The 17,636-nt window shown below is 37.7% G+C and overlaps 1 protein-coding gene across 2 annotated transcripts in view; it reads right to left on the reverse strand.

The window, feature by feature from the left end:
* Positions 1-17,636, reverse strand: part of Morc4 (MORC family CW-type zinc finger 4) — a 58,034-nt gene that overhangs the window by 3,853 nt on the left and 36,545 nt on the right. For both annotated transcript variants that reach the window (XM_055618365.1, XM_055618366.1), the window contains 3 exons: positions 16,403-16,471; positions 15,861-15,912; positions 14,359-14,528 (listed from right to left, as the gene is read on the reverse strand). In XM_055618365.1, the coding sequence (XP_055474340.1) occupies positions 14,359-14,528; positions 15,861-15,912; positions 16,403-16,471 (291 nt within the window). The remainder of the gene's footprint in view (positions 1-14,358; positions 14,529-15,860; positions 15,913-16,402; positions 16,472-17,636) is intronic.

The raw sequence follows: 17,636 nt of genomic DNA on the forward strand, positions 1-17,636 counted from the left end.
TATATATATATATATATATATATATATATATATATATATCCATCCTTAAGTATGTGCAAGAGGCACTACATATGGTTTGTTTAGCTCTGGAGCTGAGTACAGTAACACATTCCTTTGGCAGGAGTGTAGGGAAGGTTTGTATAATACTATACAGAAAGAAAAGCTGGACATAGTAGTGCATGCTTGTAGTCTCAGCAGTTGAGAAGTTTGAAGCAGGAAGATTGATGCAACTTTAAGCCTGAGCTGCAGACCTGTCAGGGAGGCCTACAAGAGGGAAGCTGTCTAAAAAAAAAAACCAAACAAACAAATAAACAGAGACAAAAACAAGTTTTGTGAAACGTAAATCAAGTTGTATTGTCTTCATTTCTTACTCTAAGAGCTCTGTTCAGAACAATTTCCACTTCTGACTATGCTCCCTCCTTTTAGTAATCTCAGACGTGTTGGCTCCAAACTCTGGGAGGACAAAACCTCCCCCACTCTCCGAAGTCCTAACCTCCCAATCCTAAATTTACAACTGCTTAGCATACCCTTCATCCTGGATGCCCCAATGGTATCTCTGACTAACTGTTCATCTTTTCCTTCACCTATGTTTCCTCTCTCCTGTTTTTATTAGTGTCACATCAAACTGTTGGCAATTTTTATAGAGTTTTATATGGTGACTTAACTGCCAACATGCTAGCTGAGGCTCTTGTTACCTTTCTGGATTATTACAATGGCTTCCTATGATCTGTTTTCCCTACAGCTCATGCACTAAATTAATCTCCTGAAGCACTGCTTCAGCTTCTACAGTTCCTATTTCTAAATTTTTATGTGTTGCTTCCAATAACATAAACATTTAAATGTCTCAGCTGGACAATCAAGCCTCCCCAATGCCCAAACACGAAGAGCCATTTATGCCAAACAGTGTGAGAAGCCTTATCTAATTCTCTCAATTGGAAGTAGATGGTAATATTATCTTAACTGCTTTTAAAGGATGATCAGGAGGAGGTTATAACTGACTATCTGCAGATGCTAAGTGGCAGAGCTGGGATATATAATTTGGCCCTAACTTTATCTTACATTACTTCCTTCACAAACACTAGACAAACTGAATTTCTGGGTGATTTCTTATTGTGCTCCACTTGACCAGATGAACTTCTCTTTTCTAACATTTCACATCTAAGCCTACTTCTGAATTTTTGTAACACTGTGTGTGCTCAGACATGCATGGATGCATGCATGCACGCACACATGCATACACTCACACATTTGTGCATGTACATGTGTCTATGGTGACCAGCAGTCAACATTGGGTGTGTAGTTCCTTCAGGGTCACTCACTTTGCTTTCTGAGACAGGGTCTTTCACTGGGGCCTGGGGCTCGAGATTAGGCAAGGTTAGCTGGAGAGTGGGGCCTCAGGGATACTTCCTCTGTTTCTGCTACCCCAGTGATGGGATTAGAAGCATGCACTGCTGAGTCTGGCTTTCTATGTGGATGCTATGGATGAAACTTGGGTCCTTGTGCTTGGGAGGTAAGCACTTTATCAACTGACTTCAGGCACTCTTGTAGAAATCTTAACTTAAAAAAAAATAACAAAACATGTATTAGCATCTATGGGACCCATGTGTATATGGACATGTGTACATCCTACCTGAGAACTGGAACCTCCTTGACAGACAGTGCTTAATTGTGGTAGATGAAGATGAACAACACTTTTATGTAAGTGGCAATCAAAATAGAACTATCATTCCAGGTGCTGGTGGCCCATATGCTTTTAATCCCAGCACTCAGACAGCAGAGACAGGTGGGTATCTGAGTTCGAGGCCAGCTTGGTCCACAGAGTGATTTCTAGGACAGGGACAGCCAGGGATAGGCAGAGAAACCCTGCCTGAAAATGAAACAAAACAAAACAAAATAGAACTAGCATGTTAGTGAGAGAAAAATAAATGGTTTCTGTTACTTGGTCTGTGTTTCTCCAGAGACTCTGGTTCTCTTCTCTAAGAATCAATCCTCATATTAGACCTCTAAGCACTCCTTTCCTAAAGATTAATTGTAGGTTTTATATGCTAGGAATTCTCCAACAACACAGTTTCTTCTCATTTTTCTTTTTGTCATATTATCTGTTGTTACTTTTATATATTAAAGACTTTTCTAGGTATTTTACATCTTTTGACAAAACTGCATATATCACTCTTCTACTACTTCAAAACTCTTCCTGAAGTAGCTTTCTGTTTGACTATGAATTGAGTACTTCACTAATAGCATGCGTAAGACTCTGTTGAGATTAGAATACTTCAGTTTTTACAAATTCATGCTCATGTTTTTGACTGTGTTTAAGACATCATGATAGGCAAGAATGAAAACCAAAATCATGGCTGCTGCACAGTGTGTATGTATACATTCGTGATGACCCCTTTTAAAAACACTGTTCATTTACCCATTTAGAGTCTATGTGGCCATCAAAAGCAATTTTCTGCTTCAAACTTTGGAACAGATAGGATAACAACCCTGGCTTTTCAAAACTGTTCTATTTAGCATATATCCATGTTGTAGCACATATCAGCTTATTGCTGCTGCTCTCGTGATGACATGGCTTGCATAAGCACCCCAATAATGTACAGGTAAAAACCAAATCCTTACTGTTTGATATACAATATGGAAACTTAATTCAAGTATGTTTGGATGTAGGATCTTTGGAAGGTGATTAGGGTTATAAAAAGCCATTAGGGAAAAATCCCAGTGACTAAATATGGTTGAGGGTCATCAAAAGGAGATGGAGAAACAGAAAATCATGGGACAGAGAGAAGGAGGAGAGGGGGACAGTGGAGAGGGAAAGAAAGGCCAGAGACTGACAATGCAGAGAATATAGACACAGACACAGATGTGTGCTCCCTGTCTCTTACCATGTGATGCCCTGCACTATCTCAGCACTCTGCCAGCAAGAAGGCCTTTCTTCCCCAGAGCTAGTTTTCTGCTACTTATATTTAAAGCTTCCAGAACTAAACTGAATAATTCTGATTTTTCATAGGGTTACACAGTCTAGGGCATTTCATTATAGTAACAAAAAAGGTACTATTGGAAGTAAGTACTTTCTATGGCTGAGCAATACTATTCTCTTTGAGAATATCATAAAATGTACTTTAATCCTATGCATCCCCCTTCTCAACTCCTCCTCTATCTACTTTATCTGCCTTTTCCTCCTTAGATACCCAATTTTGAATTTTTTTCCTTCTTCTTTTTTCTCTTCCTCCTCCTTCTCCTCATTTTTCCCCACCATCAAGTCCAGTTTGTGTTACCAGTCCAGTCTTGAGAGTGGGCCTATACTGGAGTGTGGCTGACCTACCAGGGGTTTCATCATTAAAGAAAAAGGACCATCTCAGGACATACAAAAAAGAATATTGACAAAAGCCAACGTCCTTTCATGAGAAAATTCTTGGAGAATCTAGAAATTCCAAGTCTATTGTCTCAACATATTAAAGATTCAACCACAAAACTCCTACATGTTCAACAAAGTAGCAGGAAACAAAATTAACAAACACACACAACAACAACAACCTTTCTATATATAAACAACAAACATATTCAGAAAGAAATTAGCATTGATGGTACAGCTGGGCAGTGGAAGTGGTGGTGGTGGTGACACATGCCTCTAATCCCAAGTTCAAGGCCAACCTAGTCTACAGGGTGAGTTCCAGGATATCCAAGCTCACACAGACACACACACACACACAAACACACACACCTGCCTCAATAAACAATAAGTAGATAGATAGATAGATAGATAGATAGATAGATAGATAGATAGATAGATAGATGACACCACAGAAAGAAATTGAATGGGATGTTCTATATTTTGCATTATGTGCTTTGTTGATGGGAATTTAGGATGCTTTTACAGTTCATCTACTATGAACCATGTTGCTGTGAACACATGTATAGTTTCTGTATAGATACACATTTTCAGTTTTCTAGAATGTATACTTTGAAGAGGAATTGCTGGGGCATACACTATTTGAAGAATTTGTAGCACTTTGAGGCTCTTCTACTGAAGCAAATGTGGTATTTTGCACTTACATAAATACACAAAGTTTCTATTTATGCCACATCATAGCCAACACCTATTATCTACCTTTTGGAAGATAGCCATTTTGATGGCTGTAAAGCAACAGCTCCTTTTGGTTTTGATTTGTATTGTCTTAATAGTTACTGATACAAAACTTCTTTTCATGTGCTCATTACTCATTTGTGTATTGTCTTTGGCCCATTGACTTGTTTAATTAGTGAGTTGTAACAGGTTTTCTATAGTCTGGACTCCAACTCTTCATCACATACAATTTGTCTAAAGCAGTTTCCCTAATTCTATGGGTAGTGGTTTTTACTCTGTTGTTGTTTGCTGCTGCTATTATTTTTTGGAGACAGGGTTTCACTACAACTGAAGCTAGCCTTGAAATTGCAATTCTTCTGCCTCTGACTCTTATTGCCTTACCAACAAAATTCTTTGCAGCTCCTTTTGTTTTTGAAACTCTATTTTTTAAATCTTCATTCATGTAAGAGTATTTGCCTGCATACATGTATGGACATGTATTATATGTGTGCCTAGGACCTGCAAAGGCCAGGGAAGGGTATCAGATATGTTGGAACTGGAGTTACAGGTGGTTGTGGGTGCTGGGAACATTGGTGGGACACGGGGTCCTTTGGAAGAGCAGCGAGGGCCCTTAATCACTCATTCACTTCTGCAGCCTTTCAAATCTTTACATGTATCAAACTGAACTATATTTTTTTACTTTATTTTTTTTATTTTTTTTAACAGAATACAAATGGTTATATTATCCTGCTTACAAAATAACAAGAGAAAAATTGAACATGTTTAAAATATCTATCTATCTATCTTTCTAATTCTTTATTTTTATTTTTATTTTTTTGTATTTTATTTTTTTCTTATCAGTTACATTTTATTAACTCTGTACCCCAGCCATGTCCCGATCCCTCATTCCCTCCCAGTCTCTCCCTCCCTCCCTCATCTCCACCATGCCCCTTGCCAAGTCCACTGATAGGAGGGACCTCCTCCCCATTCATCTGATCCTGTTTTATCAGGTATCTTCAGGACTGGCTGCATAGCTCTCCTCTGTGGCCTAACAGGACTGCTCCTTCCTTGGGGGGTGGGGAGGCCAAAGAGCCAGTCATTGAGTTTCTGTTAGAAATAGTCCTTGTTCCCCTCACTATGGGAAACCAATTGGTTACTGAGCTACCACAGGCTACATCTGAGCAGAGGTTCTAGGTTACATTCATACATGGTCCTTGGTTGCATGTCAGTCTCAGAAAAGACCCTGTGCCCAGATATCTTTGGTCCTTGTGGAGCTCCTATCCTTTCCTCATCAGACTAACTCCCCTTCTTTCTTATGATTCCCTGTACTCTGCCAAAGGTTTGGTCCTGAGTCTTTGCTTTGAGAACACTGCTAGTTAGAGTCTTTCCAATGCGCTCAGTAGACTCCTGTCAATGTTCAATGCGCATCCCATTTGTCTTTCAAAACGAGGGGATACAAATCGGAAAGGAAGAGGTCAAAGTGTCACTATTCGCAGATGATATGATAGTATATATGAGCGACCCCAAAAATTCAACCAGAGAACTCCTCCAGTTGATAAACACCTTCAGCAAAGTGGCAGGATACAAAATCAACAAAAAAATCAGAAGCCCTCCTGTATACCAAGGGCCGAGAAAGAAATTAGGGAAACAACACCCTTCACAATAGCTACTAACCACATAAAGTACCTTGGGGTGACTCTAACCAAGCAAGTGAAAGACCTGTTTGAGAAAAACTTCAAGTCTCTGAAGAAAGAAATTGAAGAAGATCTCAGAAGATGGAAAGATCTCCCGTGCTCATGGATTGGTAGGATTAACATTGTGAAAATGGCCATCCTGCCAAAAGCAATATACAGATTCAATGCAATTCCCATCAAAATACCAACTCAATTCTTTACAGACCTTGAAAAAAAGATTCTCAGCTTCATATGGAGAAACAAAAAACCCAGAATCTCCAAAACAAACTGAACTATTTTTCAATGTCTCCTGTTTTTGGTGTCACATCTAAGACACTGTAGCCTAGGCCATGGTTACAAAAACTTAATCTTTCTGTATTTTAACATTTTTACTGTTTTAACTACTATGCTTAGATCTAGCCGCCATTTTGAGTTGGATGTGAATGGTGTGGGGCAGGGATTCACCTTCATTTTGTTGCATTCAAATATACCTACCATAAGTTTAAGGGTATGTTTTTACTTTCTTTTCCACTGAAATATGTGTCTAACCTTATACCACTATCACACTGTCTTGACTACTGGAGATTATTAATGGTTAGGGAGACTCTAACTTCCTTCTTTTTCAAGACTGCTGGACTGATTCTATATTCCTAGCATTTCCATATGAATTTTAGAATGAGTTTGTTGTTAATGCAACAGAGACATCTGATATTTTGGAAGAGATTATACAGCATCTCTAGGCCAGTTGGAGACTACTTAATTTTTTTTTAAAGGAACAAACCCTTTGATAACAAAAATAACAGATGTCTTTCTAATCATTTTGGTTGCTTTTAATTGAACAATATTTTGTTGTTCTCTAGTGTATAGATAGTTTGTAGCACTTCTGTTTCATTTATTCTAGATATTTTTGAAGTTATCATAAATAAAATTACTTTGTTTCTTTCTTAACTTTTGTTGTTCTTTAAAAATTGTAAATTTTGTTCCTGCTGACTTTTCTCTATTGTTTTGCTAGTTTCCATTTCATTTCCACTTTAATCATTTCCTTCCTTCTGTTTGATTATGCTTAGTGGTTTTCCTATTATGCTTCCCCAATGGACTTTTTTATTATGAAATGTTTCATTTTATATGTAGAATATTTTTGTTGTAAAGCACATAATTTCACACAGTCTTGCTTTGCATTTGTAGCCTAGGCTACAAAGTCAGAGTGATTCTCCTGCCTCATAATCCTGAGTGCTAGGATTACATGTGTACACCACCACATTTGGCATTCAAACATATTTTATATGATGTTAAAATAAGTTGCTAGCACTCTTAAGCTGCTGTTTATCTGGTATGCCATTTTCTGTACTTTATCTTTGACTCATTTGCAGATTTGAATCTAACGTGTCTCCTGCAATTTCTAAACTTTTAAAGGAAATCCAATGTAACTACATCTGTCTTTCGACTGAACTGTGTAATACAGATGCATTGTGTTATTACTAAAATGGTAGAATTTCTATTTGCAACTTAGATTTTGTTTTCCATTTAAGTCATATCATCTTTATTATTTTGTTTATCCTGCATTGTTTCTTTTTATGTTATGTAGATATTTGCTAGCACAACATGGACAGGTCTAACAAATTATTATTTTAACTCTTATCTTTACTGCTACTCATTTTGCTTATGTCATGTCTATGTACACATGCATGTGATAACAGCCTATGTATGCAAGTCAGATGACACCTTGTAGAAGTCAGCTTTTTTCTTTCATCACGCAGATTCCAGGATCAAACTCATATTGCCCAGCTTTATTTCAGGTGCCTTTATATATGTGTGTGTATATACATATATGCAATAAACCCAAGGGTAAACTCTACACACATATGCATTTACATATAAATATTTTAAATAGCTAGCCATGGTGGCACATGTCTGTAATCCCAGCACTCTGGGAGGCAGAGGTAGGTGGATCTCTGTGAGTTCGAGGCCAGTGACTAGTCTGCACAGCAAGTCCAGGACAACCAAGGCTACACAGAGAAACCCTGTCTCTAAAAATACAAAAAAAAATGTTTAAATGTTTTAAATAATTATTCCTTAAATTGGTGAATAGAATGAGGGGTGCCACTATATTGTTTTATAGTTTATTACACAATTATCTTCATCAGCATTCAGATTATTGTCTAAATTCCTAAGAAATGCTCAACCTCATTAGCCATCAGGGAAATGCAAATCAAAACAACCCTAAGATTTCACCTTACACCCATCAGAATGGCTAAGATCAAAAACTCAAGAGACAACACATGCTGGAGAGGTTGTGGAGAAAGGGGAACCCTCCTCCACTGCTGGTGGGAATATAAACTTGTACAACCACTCGGGAAAGCAATCTGGCGCTTTCTCAGACAACTAGGAATAGTGCTTCCTCAAGATCCAGCCATACCACTCCTAGGTATATATCTAAAAGATTCTCAAGTACACAATAAGGTCATTTGCTCAACCATGTTTGTAGCAGCCTTATTTGTAATAGCCAGAAGCTGGAAACAGCCCAGATGTCCCTCAGTGGAGGAATGGATGCACAAATTGTGGTATATCTACACAATGGAATATTACTCAGCAATAAAAAACAAGGAAATCATGAAATTTGCAGGTAAATGGTGGGATCTGGAAAAGATCATCCTGAGTGAGCTGTCCCAGAAGCAGAAAGATGCACACGGTATATACTCATTCATATAGACATATAATATAGGATAAACCTACTAAAATCAGTACACCTAAAGAAACTAATCAAGATGGAGGACTCTTGCTAAAATGCTCAATTCCAATCCAGAAAGGCAAAGAGGCTGGACATCAGAAGAAGGAGAAAAGAGGGAACAAGTCAGGAGCCTGACACAGAGGACCTCTGAAAGGCTCTGTCCTGCAGACTATCAATGCAGACGCTGAGATTTATGGGCAACCTTTGTGCAGAGTGCAGGGAATCTTAAGAAAGAAGTAGGATACAGTAAGATCTGGAGAGGACAGGAACTCCATTAGGAGAGCAACAGAACCAAAAAATCTGAGCACAGGGGTCTTTGCTGAGACTGCTATTCCAACCAAGGACTATGCATGGAGATAACCTAAGACCCCTGCACAGATGTAGCCCATGGCAGTTCAGTATCCAAGTGGGTTCCATTGTGATAGGAACAGGGACTGTCTCTGACATGAACTGATTGGCTTGCTCTTTAATTACCTCCCCCTGAGGGGGAAGCAGCATTACCAGGCCACAGAAGAGGACAAGGCAGCCACTCCTGATGAGACCTAATTGACTAGGATCAGAAGGAAGGAAAAGAAGGCCTCCCCTATCAGTGGACTTGGGGAGGGGCATGCATACAGAGGATGGAAGAAGGGAGGGATTGGGACGGGAGGAGGGAGGGAACCAAGGGGGGATACAAAATGAGTAAATTGTAATTAATAAAGAAAAAAACCCCAAACAAACAAAAACAAGAAATTACTGAAAGACAGCCCATGCTCTGTAAAACATCCTTTAGTATTTCTTATATGGCAGATCTGCAGATCAGATTTACATCTTTGGTGTACTTGGCAAAAAAAAAAAAATTATCTCTAACTTCTTGAACATAATTTTACTGGAATTAAGTTTTTGGTTGATAGTCTGTTTTCTAGTACTTTAACTATTTTTCTTTGGAAAGACTCTTTCATGTTGCTATAACAAAGTACCAGAGACCATATACCTTATGAGGAAAGAGGTAATTATTTTGCTTCACATTTCTGGATGCTGTCAAAAATTGTGGCTTATCTAGCTGGCTCCTGAAGAAAGTGTCACTGCAGCTTAACTTTTGGTAAAAAGTAGAAGAACATGAAGAAGACAAACCTTCATAACAGAAGACCCAAAATCGCTTAATGGTCTGATGAATACTGTTACACTAGCAATTAAATGTCAACCTAAGTTTTGCTGGGGTCAAACCATATCCAAGTCACAGTAGCACCCCATTACCTTCTGCTCTCAATTGAGTTTTTTTTAAATAAATTATCTGTTAATATTAATGAGATTTACTAGTACAGAATCATTCACTTTTACTCGCTGCTGTAGAGATTTTCTCTCTACCATTGGCTTCAGTATTTTCACTATGATATGACTGAATGTTTATCTATTTTGAGTTTATTGCACTTAGGTGTTCAGGCTAATGCCATTCATCAAATCTGGGACTTTGTGGCCATTATTTTAAAATGCCTTTCTACTTCCTCTGTCTCATCTTCATGTAACATAATATATAGTTGGTGTACATGTCTCTGAAGCTTTCTGCATTTTCAGTTTTGTCTGTGTTCTTTTCATAGAATAATTTTTGGTAATTATTATTCTTAATGTGTGACACTGAGTATTTTTAGGTATTTTCATGCCTGTTCTTGTACTTTTTACACACAGAAATTCCATTTGGTTATTTTAAAAATGGTTCTGTTCTTTTATTGCTATTTTGTACTTGATGAAACACTGGCTCCATACCTGCCTTAATACTTTATCCACAATTTTCCTTAGGTCTTTGAAAATATTATTAATGATTGCTTTGGAGTTCATCTGCCAAACTAATTACCCATGTCTCTTGAAGAAAAGTTTCAGTAGCCTATTTTTGCTTCCTATGTACAGCTTATGCTTTCATATTTCCTTGCATACTTTATAATTTGTTATTGACACCTAAACATTTTAGCAAATATAATATAAAAATTCTGGATACTGATTATCCCTGCCTGGGGGTCTATATTGTTGCTGTTTGCATACTTTTGTTACATTTTATTTTATTTTATTTTGTGTGTGTGTACATATGTGTTCTATGCCATGTATGTGTAGGTTAGAGAACAACTAGTTTGTTCTTTCCTTCCATCATGTGTATCTCAGGGATTGAACTCAGACAACCCAGGGCTCACCGTGGGTCCACAATAGGCAACTTATCACTTATTGGTCAGAGTTTGTTGTGAAGTTTCCCTTTTCAATTATATTTTTACCCATTTATATTGCATTTGTTTGTGGGATGGACGCTGCCAACAAAATACAATAAATACATAATACAAAATACATAAATACAAGCATACATAATACATATTCCAGATTTTCAGTGATGTGTGTGATTTTATTTCTAAACCTGCTTCTTAGGAATTGTCACTGGGTAACAGCATTATTTGGCCAGCGATTGGTAGTCATAGTATTAAATTTATGCAGATGCGGTTGCAGTGCCTGTTTGTTAGATCTCAATGCAGCTTTCACCTTATATCCTATTGTTCACCTTATATCCTATTGTTTGTTTCTTGGGTGCTGATCTATATTTATGCATAGCCTTGCTGACACCTAGAATTAACTGTCATCTCAAATTTTTTTCTTGTTTGTCTTTCTCCATTACCAAACTTCTGGTTATCTGGATATGTTATTTTTGCAAATTGTATTATGGAATTATAAGCACCTTCTTAATTATTATCTATTGTGATCTATTTTATTTCTGACAGTTTCCTCAGGCATCAAATTATTGATACTTTGTTCTAATAAAGTCAATTCTTTTAGTTAGAGTCATGGAGTTCAACCTCAAGGCCTTCCTCTTTCTCAAAGCTGGACAACTTATACAAAAAGTTGAAGTAGAGACAATAGCTTATTTCTTCCAGAGATAAAGCTCTTCATTATGAATGAGGACTGGAGTCATTTTGGACTTACTCCATCCAGAATGAACCTTTGATCTGTGAGCCATCTTAAGCTGGTACAATGGAGGCCTAGTTTTGTCAGCTTGCTATGCCTGAGTGAGGGCCTTTACCCTACAAATTGGGGAAGATAAAGCTGGATGGAAGAAGAGAAACTCAGTCCTTTTGGTTCTATCTAAATACACCTTCCACAACATAAAGCTGGAGGATATAAAAACAGTCAGAGGCATGCTCCTCCCAGACAAAACCAGTTTTCCTAGGCAACAGGGATGCCTTTTAAGTGTTCTTTAAAAATACAAACTCATCATAAAACACAGCTCATCAGCTTTTGTCATAAAATAAACTACAATCATTACTTCTTTCCTTTGCCAATCCACTTACAGCTATTTTAGACCTTAGTTTGTATCATTTGTTAGGAAACTTGCATGGACTGGAGATATTTACATATATCAACGACTATTCCATCATCTTGGATCCCATTATTACCCTAAAAGAATACCTTTCATAGAGCACTCAAATTTATGCAGACTGACTGGACAAAAGTAAATTACTTTCTTTCAGAAACAAGCTGTTTTCTTATAAAAGGTTATGACTGAAGCTTAAATCCTGGCTGAATCTGTTCTTTATTGCATTGTAACACTTTCTCTCCCCTTGTTACATGTGTAAGACTCATAAAGTCATTTCTAATGACCTTCAGGGAGGGCCTTTCTAACTTGCCCCAGTATGACTTAACAGCCTCTTGACTTTTTATTTTATATAGTTAATAATCAGGTCTACATAGCTCAAAGACATGTACTATGTTTCAGGTTTTGATTTCATTAATACTCTTTTATCAGAAACTGTATATTTTATTAAACCTGTGAGCACCTCCATTTCCCACTTCCAAATGAAAAAAAAAAGAAATCTATTAAAAAAATTGAGATGGCATTTTAGTATGTTATCCAGGCTGGTCTCCAACCCCTGGAGTCAGCAGGTCTTTGGACCTTAGTCTTCCTAAGTAGCTAGCAATGCTACTGTACCTCAAAAAATTTGAATGGGACTATATGGGTAACCTGAAATGATGTAATTATTATTATTTGCTAATCTTATATAATATATATTATTAGCAGCATCTGATATCAATTAGCTCTTGAAATAATTTCTCTCAACAAATGAGAATTTCACATAATTTTTCAAAGCACTGTACTTGCCCTCTAAAGCCTAAGCCTTACAGTCTACGAAGACCCATATAAAAACTCCAATAAAAAGCTGATGACATATGCCACCCAATGGATGTAGTGTAGTATTGCACTCACAAAATATATACTATAATATACCAAATATATATACCCTACAAATATACCAAATATATATACCCTACAAATGTAGGCAAAAAAGGAAAAGTGGTCTCTAAAGTGTAAAGCATGAGAATAGACAGAAGACCAAGAAAAAAAAAGTAATATTATGCTTCAAAGACAAAAGTATTTACTGTGCACCCCTTCAAGCCTACAATGGATATTGAAAAACTATTGAGAGCAATAGGATAGAGTTGGGATCAAACTACAGAAACCAGGCTGAACTACAGTGTTTTACCCCTTGCTACAAAATACAGTTTTCTAAATTGCTTTTTAATTCTTAGTCAGATTTCATCATTGATTACTAAGTACTATTCACATGCCAAGTAAGGTGTTATTCTAAATGCTTTCATACAGATCATCATTTACTTTTAAGAGTTTTAATAGTGTTAATCCTAAAAGCTTACTTTCTCTTGACAAAATCTGCTCATGTTCAGGGGGATGTAAAGATGCCTCTATTATCTATACAGTTTAATTGTGTAAGAATCACAACACAGGAGACTTATACACCTGTACAAGTCTTTGCTTGAAAGAGGCTGAAAGACTTACCTAAGAAGAAACAAAAAGGTAAAGAATCTATGTCACTAGGGGAATGTTTAATTGACCCTACAAAATATTCTGTGGCCTCTGTCCTATGCTATGTTAAGAAGAGAGCACTGAGAAATTCACAAATATTGTGTAAGAATCGTGTTAATGATGACCTTAGACATTTCTAAATTCTGTTCCTGCCCTAGCATTTGGCCCTACTAGAATGAAAAGAGAAATGCAAGGTGTGCCAATTAGGAGTACTGTGCTTATTTCTAGTGGCAATATGAGAGCTGTCATATCTTCTGGTGCCTCAGAAATAACTAAAACCTAAGAAAATAAATAGGAATGCACCTTCCTATTATATGAACTAATATCATTCATGAAAAGGTAGAAAATGAAATAAAAAAGCCAAAGAACAAACTGTGTAAACCTAGCTCGAATTCACTAAGTAGATAAGGCTGGCCTCAAACACATAGGAGCCTGTGCCTCCTGGGTGTTGGGATTAAACACTTGAACAAACTTTCAGTGATGATTTTTTTTTTCTAGTAAACAATGAATGATCGTTTACTTAGTAGGATATATTTCTACTAGTTAATTTTACACAGGGCCAACATAGCCTAGATTTATGAATCCTCTGTAGACTTTGATGTTCAAATATTTAAGTATAGGAACAATGATTTTTCTATATCGCATTACCTTATTTGTATACAACTTTATACTTTTCAAAGAGTTGTGTTGGCCATCACTTCATTTGCAGAATAACCAACATAATACAAAGACTTGAGAAACCAGTGATCACTTCACAGTGATATATCAAGCATGTAAGAAGAAAAAACTAGGAGGTGCATGCAAGACATAATTCTATCAGTTCCAAACTGTATTTCCATTAGTGAACTTCATGTGTTAAAGAAAAACATAAACTTACCTGGCATGATGGGGCATGCCTTTAATATTATCACTTAGAAGGCAGAGAAAGGTGGATCCTTTTGTATGAGGTCAGCTGATACACACACATTTAAAATATATGTATGTATACTATGTATGTAATATATATGACATATCAAATAGATTTTAAGGCTTATGATTGAAAAAAAGTGATAGTTTCAGTCACCTGGAAAACTGAAAAACACTGGAATCCAGAGATTTAAATTGAGATGATCTGCTTTCTTCTCCAACAGATGGAAGCAGGCTAGGGCTATTGATTTGCTCATATTCAGCAGCTTTGTCATTTAGTTCAGCCATATCTTGTATAGTAGGAGTTTTTGGTGGATTACTGAGGACCTAGCAAGAAAGAAATAGTTCATAAAAATCCCAAGTTTGAACGAAATATCAAAAGATGTGTCAACTCTTCTGATGCTAGGAAAGAATGCTTAGCCAAATAAAAAGAAACTGTTTCCTAAACAGAACAAACAGTGCACAGTAATGTACACTAGAACACTGAACCCAAACACATTCAGTCACTAACCTTATCAGCGAGACACCAACAGACTGCTCCCAACTCTTGTATTGGTTATTAGACCTCTCCCACCCACAACACAAACCCAGGCCTCAATCGCTGTCTATTTCGCTCTTGTGACCCAGGTGAAGGCAGGGTTTTTCATCCTTTTGAGCTCTGTGCTGAAAATATGTGTGGAAAGGAAAAGCATTGCAGCAAATATCTGCTGGCTAGGAGAGACACATGCCAGAGGCTACCACATGTTCACAGTGCACACAACAGAGACATGCACCTGGGATCTTGTAGGAGAGTCAACATATGAAGAAAATATAAATAATTAGGGTAAAAGAATAAAGGGAAGGCAAACTGAATGAGGACAGGGCAGTCCTGGAAAATCCCAATCTCTGGATAGACATAGGATATGAAACGTGATTGCTTATATGCCTCAGTGTGAGTAGGGCACATGAAGAAGCATTAGTGATAAACTGCCTCTCTCCTCACTAGTCTGACCTGCCCAACTAGGGAAGGAAGTGAATCTAACATGCGACTAGCAGATTTCTGGGAAACAGGGTCAAGGGAAATCAAGCAGAAAGGCAAGGAGGGGTGGGGAAGATACATGGGTGCTATGGTGGCTGCCAGGAAAGGAGTGTCCCTGAAAGGACGGCCAACCTTATTGCACCCTTCAGCGTCCGGAACTGGGCAACCATGTCCGAGAGACAGTGCTCCTGAAAATTCAAAACAGCAGAGTCTTTATAAAGCCAGCCAGCCTGGAAGCAGGGATCGGGGGAGGGGATGGGGAGGCACAAAGAACCAACCCTCTTCCCAAGAGGAAAGAGGAGGAAATGATCCCTGAATCCCAAAAGAAAGAAGGCAGGAGAACCAGACACTCAAGAGGAGCAGCTTATGAAGATGGTACACAACTGTTATATGACACCAAATGTGTCATTACCACTGCCCAGAATCGGTATGCATCAAAATCTGGAAAATAAATGGCATGACTCTTTTGTTTTAAGTGAGCCAAACATCAACAACAGAAGATCAACACAAAAGCCAAAGATACATTCAAAAGAAAAGAGCAGGGGAAGAACTCCTCAGCAATGCTAGGTAGCGCTCTTCAACCTAAATCCTCTGTTGGTGAAAACTGTGTAAGAAGAGTAAGGCGTGGATCTGTCTCTTACCTGGTGCTTGTCACTTTCCACAGGCTCCTGCTTCTTCTCAACATTTTCATATCTAGAGGATAAAAGTGTTCTTTAGATTCTGGAGGCCAAGGAAGAGGATCGGATGTTCAAGGTCAGCCTGGTCTACAGAGGGAGTTCCAGCTTAGTCTAAGCTATGGACTGAGATGCTGTCTCAAAATTAGATGCTATTTAGTTCACTGAGAAACTAGGGCTATATTTCTGAATTATGTTACTGGAGAGTTTTTAAATTCTCTCTCTCTCACTGTGTGTATGTGAGTGTGTGTGTGTATGTGTGTGTGTGTGTGTGTGTGTGTGTGTGTGTGTGGAGTGGGGAGGAGTATGAACCAACAGACAATGACAAGTTGAGGCCTTCTGGATTTTGTGACAGTTAGGAGGAAGAACTGGCAGAGAAGACCTGTGAGGAGGGCAAACAAAACGCAGAACCCTCCAAAATGATCTCCCTCCTCAAACCCCTTGTCTTATCACAGGGAGTGTGGTTCCTTCCCTCTGGGATGTACAGCACTGCCTCATGTATACCCAACTGTTGCTTAGCCTTGATCTGGTGTAAGTCTTCATCAATGCGTTCTTGTTCTTCTGGAACAGAGCATCTCCTGTAGTACAGAGAGGAAATTATCTTTTGGAAGCAAAACATGGTCTTAGATTTTCCTCTTTAATTCCCTTGTAACAGGGCAGCTTAACAATTGTGTAACACTTACAGTTCAGATTCCCTTCACAGTACAAAAGCTGAGTATGTGTATAGCACCGAGAAGGGAATCTCAGAAGGAAACACCAAAATTGCAAAAAAAAAAAAAAATCAGTGGCCAAAAGTAAACCTGAGAAAAATGACAAACAAAACAATTGGAAATTGCATTGTATTCATTTTGCAAGGGAGTGAAGTGGCTTAGAATGGTCTCTCATGGATAAGGGCAAACAGATAAAATTCAACATATTCCAAAAAGGAAATATTCAAAAAGGAACTTCTGGTACTTCTAGTAGTCAATGCCATAATGTGACCACACCTCTCCACAGAAAGGTGCTTGGGCAAATGTGGAGACTATGAAGGACAATTACAAATTACAGACCTGGCCTTTTTTTCTTTCCTTTCTTACATTTTGGACATTTTCTCTAAAAGCATACTCTGTTAGATTACCTTCTTTTTACCAGCATGTTGTCTACAAAAGAAAGAATATGTAAAAGATTACAGCTGGATTGAAGCAAACTGACTTATTGTGAATACACGTAATTACTGACTTAGATCAGGCACTGTTTAGATGTCGGCTGCTCTAAGCAATATAAGGCACATTAGAAAGACAAGCAAACAGTATTGCAACAGATCTATTTACATTGAAGCTACAGAAGAGACATGTAAAAGCTATTGACTTAGTGTGGAACACATGGAGCTTAGTCTTCAAGAATGTAAAAGCTCTGTGGAATCAAAAACAATTGTACACACAAAAAATACCCCCAAATTAAAAAAAATGGCATATGAACAAATGCCAAGAATCACATATTGCAGGAGGTCAGGGTAAAAAAATCATTGAAAATTGCTATGAGGAAGAAAAGTTGTCACACAGGACTTGAGACTGTTACAATTTGAACAGGAACATGGAATACACAATGTGATTTCAATCAAGAGAAATGGCACTATCAAAGCCATAGAGGAGAAAGTAACCATGGCAATATGTAGGGAAAGCACCTTACTAGAGTGTAGGGGTTTGGTAGAGTATAATAATAATAATAATAATAATAATAATAATAATAATAATAATAATAATA

The sequence above is a fragment of the Psammomys obesus genome, unplaced genomic scaffold (assembly GCF_907164565.1).
Source record: "Psammomys obesus unplaced genomic scaffold, mPsaObe1.curated_primary_1811, whole genome shotgun sequence".
NCBI lineage: Eukaryota > Metazoa > Chordata > Mammalia > Rodentia > Muridae > Psammomys > Psammomys obesus.